Source organism: Penicillium paradoxum (genome assembly GCF_028828445.1).
Source record: "Penicillium paradoxum strain IBT 22861 chromosome Unknown utg000007l_segment0_segment0, whole genome shotgun sequence".
Classification (NCBI taxonomy): domain Eukaryota; kingdom Fungi; phylum Ascomycota; class Eurotiomycetes; order Eurotiales; family Aspergillaceae; genus Penicillium; species Penicillium paradoxum.
In genome coordinates, this window is record NW_026643185.1 from 5,541,914 (window position 1) to 5,553,425 (window position 11,512).

The 11,512-nt window shown below is 43.1% G+C and overlaps 3 protein-coding genes across 3 annotated transcripts; 2 read left to right on the top strand and 1 right to left on the bottom strand.

The window, feature by feature from the left end:
- Positions 1-5,217: 5,217 nt before the first annotated feature.
- On the top strand, positions 5,218-6,549 carry N7457_009553 (diacylglycerol/lipid kinase family protein; the record flags this gene model as incomplete). The annotated part of the gene is made up of 1 exon (XM_057180596.1): positions 5,218-6,549. The coding sequence occupies one exon, from the start codon at positions 5,218-5,220 to the stop codon at positions 6,547-6,549; it is 1,332 nt and encodes a 443-aa protein (XP_057028982.1).
- A 418-nt stretch (positions 6,550-6,967) lies between these two features.
- On the top strand, positions 6,968-10,070 carry N7457_009554 (lipase ROG1 family protein; the record flags this gene model as incomplete). Its single annotated transcript, XM_057180597.1, has 3 exons — positions 6,968-7,017; positions 7,074-7,934; positions 7,997-10,070. The coding sequence occupies 3 exons, from the start codon at positions 6,968-6,970 to the stop codon at positions 10,068-10,070; spliced, it is 2,985 nt and encodes a 994-aa protein (XP_057028983.1).
- A 159-nt stretch (positions 10,071-10,229) lies between these two features.
- N7457_009555 (inositol monophosphatase family protein) lies at positions 10,230-11,207 on the bottom strand (the record flags this gene model as incomplete). The annotated part of the gene is made up of 3 exons (XM_057180598.1): positions 10,230-10,908; positions 10,957-11,038; positions 11,090-11,207. 3 exons carry the CDS (start codon positions 11,205-11,207, stop codon positions 10,230-10,232), a joined length of 879 nt encoding a protein of 292 aa, XP_057028984.1.
- Positions 11,208-11,512: the final 305 nt, after the last annotated feature.

Sequence of the window (11,512 nt, forward strand, 5' to 3'; positions counted from 1 at the left end):
ATATCGGAACCCTAATCGAGGTATTTAAGACTATATAGACTAATAAAACTATTATACGTCCCCTAATTAAGAGTCTACTAATTAAGCTATAAGAAATAGACGAACTTAAAAAATATATAGAACTTATAGCGTGCCTCGATAGCCTAGAATAGTATCTATAGAAGCTTAACTACGATAAAATAGTTAGTAGGTTAACTAACTAGCTAGACTAATACCTTTTCGACCGCCTATATAGCGAACTATAAAGAGAAGAAGATAATCTCGCCGCCGGTAAAAAGATAGCTATAAGGACCTTATCTACGGAAACTAGTAAACCTATAAAACTATAAGGACCCCGTATATAATAAGGACCTCTAGGATTAGTATATACCTTCTATAAAAAGAAGGGGTACCCCGCCGAGAAATACTAGCTAAAAAACCCTAATTTAGTACCTAAACGGACTACGGAAACCCTAATTATATAGGTTAAATATAGTTATAAGGTATAAAACTTCTTAACTAGTATCTCGATTAATAATTAGATCTACGATATAGCCTACGACGAATATATAATTAGCTCGCTAGACTATTTTATACTAGGTACTACGAAACCACTAACTACTACGATTAAAATAGCCCTAATAAACTAGCTAGTCTAAGGTATAATCGGAGATATTAAGATTATAGTCGACGATAGGACTAAGTAAGGGAGAGATCTTATTCTTACTAGGACTATATATCTCCCTAAACTCTATAGTAACCTTATCTTATAGCCTAGGCTCGCTAACTATAGGATTATAGCGATATATAGAGATAAGGTTATTTTCCGAAAACTAGACGGTAGTATTCTTATAAAAGGGCTACGAAAGGGTAAAAATTAGATACTAAACGTTCGCTATATATACCGATACTAGACCCTAGATCTAGAAACGTTAGTTTTAACGATAGCGTAGGAAGTAGGGGGTATCGGATATCTAAAAACTTAGGCCGATACTCCTATTTCCGCCGAAAAAACTACCTATAGATACCTAATTTCTTAGGCTAATAATATAGAGGTTATCCTAAGAGACCCCTACCCCTAGCTAAAGGGCCTAAGTATATAAAAATTAGAAAACGCTATAAGTTTACCTAGCTAACTAGTGAAAGGCGCTATTCCGCTAAAAAAGGTAATATCTCTTCTACCGAAAAAGGGACTCTTTTCTTAGATAGAAAAGGTAGAAATACTCGCTACCTATAGAGTAATAAAGATATAGAAGATAAACTCGTCTAGTAGCTTAAAATAATAGTCCTCGGAGACTACCTCGACTTCTCCTAACGAGACTCCCCTTAGCGAGCTACCTACTAAGCTTAAAAAGGATAGGGTTAATATCGATACCTAGTACTGTAGACTATACTATATAGGGATTAAATCCCTATAGGAAACGGTAAAGATTATAGAAGGTATTAATATTATAGGCCTACCTATCCCTAAAAGACCCTATAGCTACTACTAAATCGGAAAGGCCTAGCTCGTACCCTATAGAACTTTAGTTTTATATAGATCTAGTAAAATAGGAGATCTTATATATCTCGATCTAGGGGGCGGGGGTAAAATACCTAAAGGTTAAGGAGGTAGCTACCGATACTAGATAATTAGTATCGACGACTTCGACGGATAGGGAGAAATATAGTTTACCTCCTATAAAGACTTCGTCCTAGACCTTATAATTAAAATAATAAAACTATATTCCGCCGAAAGAGAGATAATAATTAAGATATTTATAACCCCCGATCTCCCCCCGCTACTAGTACTAAAAAGTAAAATACTACCGCCTAGTAGACTAGAGATCGGAGCCTTCTAATTAGATTACGGAGGAGAGTTTAATAACTTCCGCCTATAAAAATAGGCTAAGGATATTAATACCTATCTATATTTCTTAGTACTATACGTATATAGGTAAAATAGTAAAGTCGAAAGAATAATACGAATAGTATAAGAATGTACTAGAGCTATTCTCGACGATACTAGACTCCTAGATATACTATAGCCCGAACTAATAAAAATAGTAATAATAACCCGTAACCTTACTATCTATTTCGGTAGGAAAAGAGACGGTCTCCTAAACTAGATACTATATAAAATATAATTCGGTAGAAAACCTAATATCTTATTCCTATAGATACCCGGTAGTAAGGCTTACGTTATAAGAAGCCCCGAAGAGATTAGGGCTATAGTTAGTATATTAATAAGTAGATATTTATAGCCCCGCGCCTAGATAGGTAGACTCGTCGGGTATAGTAGCTACTATAGTATATAATACCGTATCTAGCGTCTAAACGTAGATAGAAATAAGGGAGAGATTATAACTCGGAGAGACGTTATTTTCGACGAAGAAGACGACTAGACCCTATATAATAATCCTAATCTCCTAGTCCTACTAGAAACCCTATAGTCGGTAAAATAGTCTAGGTTCCTATTCCTAGACTTTAGGGACCTTATAGACCCTAAGAACCTTATAGACCCTAAGAACCCTATAAATAATATAAACCTTATAATTTCTTCCGCCGAAAAGACCCCTATAACTTCTTCCGCCGAAGAAAGTACCCCTTTTTCGGACTCCGAGAGAGATCTTAGACTTATCGACGAGAGTTCTAGTAACGAATCGGTCCTATTAGTAGACCTACTAAGACTATCTACCGAAGAACTCGCTAACCTTAATTATAAGATCTAAAATAAGGTTTTCTATACTACTATACCTCGGGTAGATAAAAAACGTATATAGGATCTAGTATAATATACTACTATCCTATATATATAAGCTAGACTAACCCTATTATCTAAGGATCTCCTAACCTTACCCCTACTAATAACCCTAAAAAATATAGACTCTAAATAGATAGAAGACCCTAAATTAGTCCGATAAGTACGTAACTTACCTCTTTAGCCTTAGTAGTACTACGCTATAAAAATCGAGTTTAAATAGCTTAGTTTAATTAAAGCTTAGGAGATAATCCCTACCCCTATACCCGCTAAGAATATACGTATCCTTACCGGTAAGTAGGTATATAAACTAAAACTCGATACGGATAGAAACCCCCTAAAATTTAAGGCTCGCTAGGTAGCGAGAGGTTTCTAATAACGGGAAGATCTAGACTATACTAAGACCTTTACTAGTATAGGTAGTTATATTACGCTACGGATCCTCCTCGCTATAATTACGTAAAAGAAGCTTTTTATAGCTTATATTAACGTAAACGTTATATATCTTAACGCTATACTAAAGGAGAGACTCTTAATATATTACCCTAAAGGTTTCGAAGATAATATTAATTTTTTAGAGATCTAAGGTAAAGTCTACCTCCTAAAAAAGAGTCTTTATAGTCTAAAATAGTTAGTAGTAAACTAATTTAATATATTAGGGGACTACTTATTAACGAAAGGCTTTATATAATCTATTTCCGACCTATATCTTTATATATAGTATAATTAAAGGGGCGCCGGTACGATCGTCTATATTTTTATATACGTCGACGACCTTTTAATTATAGCTTCTATAGCGGATCTTATTAAAACTATAAAGGACTTTATTTTAATAAAATAGTCTACGTCGGACTTTAGCGAGCTATCCTATTATCTTTCGATAAAAATAGTATACGATAGAGAGATAGGAAAAATAATAATTTTATAAAAAATATACGTCGAAAGGTTCTTAAAAACCGTAACTTTAAGACCTATAATCCCCTTATCTATTATCCTAATAAAGGAAGAGACCCTTACCGCTATAAGTAAGGTAGTAAAATAGTACTAATCCGATATAGACTCGATTAACTATACTAATATAGTTATATATCTAGACCTCTTACTTATAGTAAGTATACTTTCGTAGTTTATTATAAACCTAAACGCTAAATATAAGGATCTAGTATAAAGAGTAATTACTTATATAGGACGTACTAGCTATTACGTAATTATATACTAATCTAGACCTAATTAGGACCTTTAGGGGTATATCGACGTCTTATACGGATTAGCCCTAGAAAGTAAAAGTAGGACTAGGTATATCTTCTTCCTCGTAGGGGGTCTAATATTATAGAAATCTTAAAAGTAGACTAATATAGTAAAATTAAGCGCCGAAGCTAAATATATAGCCCTCTTAATTACTAGCGGAGAGGCAATTTAGCTACGAAAACTACTAAAAGATCTTAATTTTTACTAAGGAAGTATAGACCTCCCCCCTATCCCTTTATATAGCGATAGCTAGTCTATAATCACGATAACGAAGAACCCTACTATTTTAGGACATTTAAAATATATCGATATATATTAGTATTAGATCCGCGAGTAAGTTAAAAGGGGAAAAATTAAGCTTATATATATAAAAGGGACTAAAAATATTATAGATAGACTAATAAAGCCACTCGGGGCTCCTAAATTTATAGAGTTTATCGTAGGTTTAAACCTCGACCCTAAAACATATAGACTTTCGGTAGAATAAACCCCTACGTCTTTCGTAGTGCAAAACTACTAGTTTTACACCTTCCTATAGTCCAAAAAGCTATACCTTTTAACTAAGAAACCTTATTTATCTCAGTCCCTAACAATATGATCTTACGATATATAACGGCTACACGTTAAGGGGGCGTGTTAAGAACCATGCCTAAGGCAGGATTCTCTTATCCGCAGGATTATCAACGCTACGCCCTTTTTGTCTTTTCTGCCGAAAAGCCCACCTTTAGGGGCCAAATTGAGGACTCCGATCCTCGGCACATAAAGGGGCATAAATAGTAGGAAAAGGCAGATATTATCTAGATCTTCAGACAATTCAATACTTCCATGAGAGATCCTATTCCTAGTATCATTTGAACCCATTGTTGAAACCCTACATGCTGTATCATACCTCTGTATCTTTAACACGTTGACTCTGACTATGACAAATCCAATCCCCAGCGGGCTACCTAGGTACCACATAGGTAGCATTATATATAAAGAGAAAAGTGTCTCTATCTCTAGTAATATTTTAGCTGCCTGCTGCCGCTTGCCCTGATACTAATACCAAGCTGGTAAATGGCATGAAGCTAAGATATATACCATCAATCCTCGAATTCTTCCAACAGTTAGGCCATCGTTGTGGCTAATATAGGGAATAGTCCGGAACTGCGATAAGAAGTCCGAGTCAGCCGCGAGCCCCGCAATTGTCAACATCAACACCCTCTACTCTCAAATTCCATTGCATCCATACACACATTAAAAAAAGAAAAATGTCCGAGCCTTTGACAGTTGACATAGCCGGCAGCGCTCTGAGATACAAGTCACACACAGGTACTGAGTGCCTGGTTGACTTCAGTGACATTCTCTGTGTGTTAGACAATCCTGTCTCCACGTTGTATAGCGTGCTATTCTTCCAAAAGTCCAACTTGGGAGAACCCGAATCCGAGGAGGTTTCTCTAGAAAAGATCAATATCAAGTCCCTACCTGCAGAATTATCTCCATTTGTGTCCGAAATTCCCACCCATTTTCGAAACGAAGATGAGCCACCTATAATCCAGGTTGTTGTATCCATTGGATCAGGAACGGGGAAAGCAAAAACGATCTTTCAAAATGCTGTACGGCCCCTTCTTACATACCTTGGATTAGAGAACTATGAGCTCCACGAGACAAAGTCGGCACAAACAATTATCGAGCTGGCTCAATCGAAATTCCTGGAGCGTGCTCAGAACGGTGTCCCTCAAACCATCATCCTTCTTTCTGGCGATGGAGGCCTCCTTGATATTCTTGAAGTTTTCTACAAATCCAAGAAAACGATTGGTGTATCTCCTAACCTGGCGTTGATCCCTTGTGGGACAGGAAATGCCATGGCGAATTCCATTGGATTACGGTCTGGTTCGGTGCCAGGTCTTTCAGCACTGCTTCGAGGCAGCCCAACTCCCGTACCAGTCTTTGCTGCTAAGTTTTCACCCGGCAGTCAGTTGGTCATCGATGAAGGTCGTCAGCGTGCCGATATCGACAGCAATGTTCATCACACCTTATATGGGGCTGTTGTTGCGAGCTGGGGGCTTCATGCTGCATTAGTCGCAGACAGCGATACCTCTGAATATCGTAAATTCGGAGCCGATCGCTTTAAGATGGCCGCAAATGAACTGCTTTATCCTTCAGATGGCACTTCACCTCATCAATTCAAAGGCAAAATCACATTGAGGACCACGAATGGCTCGGATAAAGCTAGTCACGAAGAAGCAGTGGGAGGACTTGAGCACATGTATGCACTTGCGACAATGGTCCCGCGACTAGAGAAGGAGTTTTTGATTTCCCCAGACTCAGTGCCGCTGAGTGGTCAAATGAGGCTCATCCGCTTCGGGCCTATGTCGTCAGAAGACGCGATGCATTTGATGACTCTAGCCTATCAGGGTGGTCAACATGTGAGGGAAGACACAGTGACCTATGCCGAGGTTGAACAAGTTCGGATCGATTTCCAGGAGCAAGAGGAGAGGTGGCGACGTGTTTGTATTGATGGAAAGATTGTGGCTGTTGATAGAGACGGTTGGATGGAGATTTGTAAAGAGCCTGGCCGTTTACTGAACTTGATCAACTAAGCAGATCAGCCAAGGACAGCTTGTGATTAAGGAGATACTAGCCCGGAATTCAAGAGTTTGTATCCCGTATATGGCTCGTTAAAAAAAACGCCTCATAAGCACTGACTACATGTAGGGAGATTTGATCATGTGTTTGCCGCTAGACTCCGGGATTTGACGCGAACCACCTCCACTCGTTCCCCAGCATGTGGGATGCGCCAGCAAATAATATTAATGCTGAGGCAATCTCTCTAATTTAAACCCCTGATTTCGATGATAATGGAACTGCCCATCAGATTCGATGCTGATCACTGCGCGCACCTATTCAGCCTCCCAGATCCCCGACCAAGGTGCAACACATTCCTGCACTAACAGATCACGATTTCATTCCCTTTCCGGGTGGCATACAAGTCCTATGGGTATAAAAGAAGCGAGCGATATGTTATTGATCCATCAAGTCGGTAGTGTGCGGGTTGGGGAAGTCGTTAGGTGAGTCTGAAGAGCATGACCCTGAAATCTTCGTCCTGATCGCTGACCCCAATTAGATACACAATTACGTACACGCCAGCCTCCGACCCAATCCTGCCTATACCTTCGAAGTTTCACGTAAGGGTGAAGAACACATCTGCGATTCCGCTGCGCGCCGCATATCTCCATGGCCCGTATACGCTTTACACCGCTTGCTACCCCTCCCAGTTTGATCCCCATACCAAATATGAGCGGCAGGATCTAGAGGGTATGCCCCAATTTGAGCCCTACCTGAAGGCCGGAGGCGGTTGGGACGCTGTTATCGATGTGCCCGCTGAAGCCCAACAGTGTGGCTCTCTGGGCCAAGGCGGACCGGAGAGGAGACAGACTGTTAGTTGGATCATTGAGATTTCATCCCAGGTAATATTCTCAAGTAGCGCAGCAGTCCACTTTGAGCTCTTGGTGGCCAGAGATGAGAAATCGCTCGCTTATTTCTCGAACGGTTCATGGAGTAGTGAACATGGTCCCCCGGCGAAATTACAAGATCACTGGTCGCCTGACACTAGAGGCACCCAGGTGCTTGCTTCGAATGGCGTATACTCGAAGGCAATCGCTCTTCATGTCGATGATACGAATAGCTTATGGAACAAACCGCCATTTCCCTCAAAAGACCAAGCCTCCAAAAGTGCTGATCTGAAGAGTCAGGATTCCCGACCAGTGCCGGAGGATAATGCTGAACTTCCGAGGAAAATAGCTAAAAAAAAGAAGGTTCATCTTGTGCTACTGACACATGGGTTGCACAGTAACCTAGGTGCAGACATGCTCTATTTGAAGGAGAGTATTGACGCAGCCATGAGAAATTCCAACCCGAAAACCCGTCAAGCCAAAGCTACTCATGTCAGTCCAGTTGGATCAGATAATCCAGATATCCCGACAAGGTATGGACTTTTTTCTTTTGTTAAATATCTGCAACATTTCTGATTCCACATTTTATCAACAGTGAAACGAGTCAAACATCGAGTGATGATTCCGACGATGACGACGACGAACAAGTTATTGTCAGAGGATTCTCCGGTAATGCCGTTCGGACTGAGCGTGGGATTCAATATCTCGGCAAACGACTAGCCAAATATGTTCTGCTTCTCACATATCCCGATCAGCCATACTTCCCCCTGAAGGGTTCGAAGTCAAACCCATTTACTCGACCTTTCAGTGCTCGGAAAGAGAAAGCTCAACCTTCTTCTCATTCAGCGGGATCGACACTTCAAGAGGATGCCCAAGAAGTACAAAATGAGGATCATGCTTATCAGATTACGAGCATCAGTTTCATTGGCCATTCCCTTGGGGGACTGATTCAAACATATGCAATTGCATATATCCAGAAGCACTCGCCTGAGTTCTTCGACAAAATCAGACCTGTCAACTTTATTGCTCTTGCAAGCCCGTTCCTTGGTCTCAGCAACGAAAATCCAATATATGTTCGATTCGCATTGGATTTGGGACTAGTTGGCCGTACTGGCCAGGATCTCGGGTTGAGTTGGACAGCCCCCAAAATTCGAAGTGGTTGGGGAGCCATTATTGCTGGAAGAGGAGAGTCGGCAAAAGAACCTGGCCATACAGATCCTGGTTCCAAACCGCTTCTACGTATTCTCCCTTGTGGTCCTGCCCACAAGGTTCTGGGCAAGTTTCAGCATCGTACAGTGTACTCAAATGTGGTGAATGATGGAATTGTTCCACTAAGGACATCTTCTCTCTTATTTTTGGATTGGAAAGGCCTGGATCGCGTTGAAAAGGCGAGGAGGGACAATGGGCTCGTTGGGACTATGGCTGAATGGGGCTGGGCCGAGTTGACCGGTGCCAACTCGAAGTCCCCGCGATTGGGTCGCTCTGAAGAACCAGCTATAGGTCTTTCGACAACAGAGAGTGTTACTCAAAGTACACACATTGCACCCCAAGTCTCCCCAAACCATCGAGTTGGCAAATTGGACGACCCCACGATCTCTCCGAGTCAGGGACAATTCTTGGTACAGCCCAGTCGTGTGATCGACCAGACGATCCCAGAAGAGGCCGTGCTACCGAATAACCCCTCGGCAAATGCGTCCCTCGGTCCTTTGGACACCTTTTTCTCATTGTTTCGCCCAAAGGAGAGCAAGGGTCTTCCTAATGGCAAGAATGCTAGAATATACCGTCGAAGCCAAACTATAGGCTCCTTTGAAGCTGCTGATAGCGATGGCACAGCGTCAGTCGCTGATAGCCACACCGGACATGAGAACGAGGGGGTGCACACACCTCCGAAGACGACCTTTTTCGAATGTGCGGGAGATTTGCTGATGCCGCCTCTACCATCTCCGGATTTCATTTTGGACCCTGCCTCGCGGCCCCGGACAATTTTCCATGACCGTATCTATCATCCAGAGGATATACCACCACCACCACCGGCTAAGCGGCATACATTATCATTTGGCCCGTTGCATCACAAGCAATCGAAGTCGGTTCCCACTCAGCCTCCCTCTGCTAGCATTGGTGACAAGGGAAGTGGTCTCAAGGTCGAAGAAAAAATTGCGAGAGCCTATCACCGTGATTTGTCATGGCGGAAGGTACTTGTTCGGCTTGAGCCCGATGCCCACAACAACATCATTGTGCGGCGTATGTTTACCAATGCCTACGGTTGGCCCGTCGTGAAGCACTTGGTCGATACCCATTTCAGCCACACGCCTGTTGCGGACATTGACGATTCTCTGAAGCAAAATGTGGAAAGGGCCAAGTCTCCAAATGTTAGCCCGACTAGTTCGGGTGATGAAATTGAAGGGCAGTCCGACCCTGTCCAGCCAACTTTGGCAAGAGGCGCAAACACTTTGCCAGATTTATCGGAACTGCATATATCAGCTGGATCTCCTGGCCAGGCCGACACCTTCCCGGCCGAATTTGAATCCCGCAAGAGTACCAGCGAAGGAGCCAGTGTATCAAGACAGGATTCTGCACGATGGACTGATCGCGAAATTGTCGAGGATGACAGCGGGTCCGGTTTCGAGGGGGAAACCAATGCTGATTTCCGGTGGCAGGTTTCCAGATAACAGTGTCATCCCTAGATTTATTGTACATACTGCCAAGTTTTTTAGACATATACCCTGTAATAATGTGGATAGTATATTGAGAGTTCTTCTACTTGACACAACCTAGGTAGTTCTAACGGTTTCCGAGAGACCGGGGCTGAGATACGGACCCTACTACAATTAATACTTCAGTTCACCTTGAACATGGCTCCAAAACTCCTCCACCATCTCCTTTTGTCCAGCTCCACCCGGAGAACCTCGGACGGCAAGATACTTCCGTCCGTCAAGACGAGCGTCCCAAACTCCTGGGTTGCCGTCGGCCATGATGCCCCCGGCTTCTGTAAGAATGACCCATCCGGCGCAGACATCCCAGGACCAGCATCCACCCTCCCAGTACAGATCGAGCGTGCCATCTGCCACAGCACACAGATTCAACGCGGCAGAGCCTAAGCTCCGCATCGCGCGCACCATAGCCCCGCCTTTCTCCTTGGACTGGCCCAGCTTCTCATATGTCCGAACCTTGGTCTCCCAGTTATTTCCGCTACGATCAGCGCCCCATTCAATGCTAATCAGAGCGTTGGCGAGTCCCGAGAGAGGCTCGATATTGGAGCCTTTCAGCGGAAGGCGGGTTTCACGATTGAGGAAGGCGCCTTGGCCCCGAATGGCGGAGTAAAGGGCTTTGGTGGAGGGGTTATACACCACCCCCACAGTCGGGACCCGTCCAACAGCGAATCCGAGGGAAACACAGGCAAATGGGAAACCGTGCACGAAGTTTACGGTTCCATCGATGGGGTCTACGACAAAGGTGGGAGCATCGGTCAATGGGCGTGCTGGGTCATATGTTTCCTCGCCATGGAATCTAAGGGACGTCAGAAGATGCTAGCTGCAGAGCAACTGAAAGACATACTCGTAGTGTGGGTATTTCTCCTTCAGTGAGGTCGAGATCATGTTCTCGACAGCTCGATCATACTCCGTGACGAGGTCGGCACCTACACAGATCAGCTACTCTTCCCCGTCCTCTTGCTGCATGGGACACGAACTATTCATCTTGGATCCCGTGCCATTGGTTTCTGGGAGCGCATTGTTGATAATGTCCCCGGCCTTGAAGGCCAGTGACACCAAGAAGTCATGGATCTCTTTGAGGTTTGGGGTGTCCATTTTGAGGCACTTGAAGTGATAGAGCGAGGTCAAGGTCAAAACCAAGTCGCAAACTTCGGAGGATCTCCCGCACCAACGCTAGAGGCGGGGCAATTCCGATTACTTTCGAGTGAATAGACGTAATACTGACATGGCTATATGAATTTCCAAGAAAAAAGGTAGCTAGTGGAGGTATAGCTCTATTGAGCAATTGCAATTGCTCTTGAAATGACTTGCATTGTGTAGATTGGATGTATCTTGTCTTATAAATCGCAGAGGATCTCCGCGTTTCCAGTGACGTCGAGAACCACCCCACTTCCGCGGGA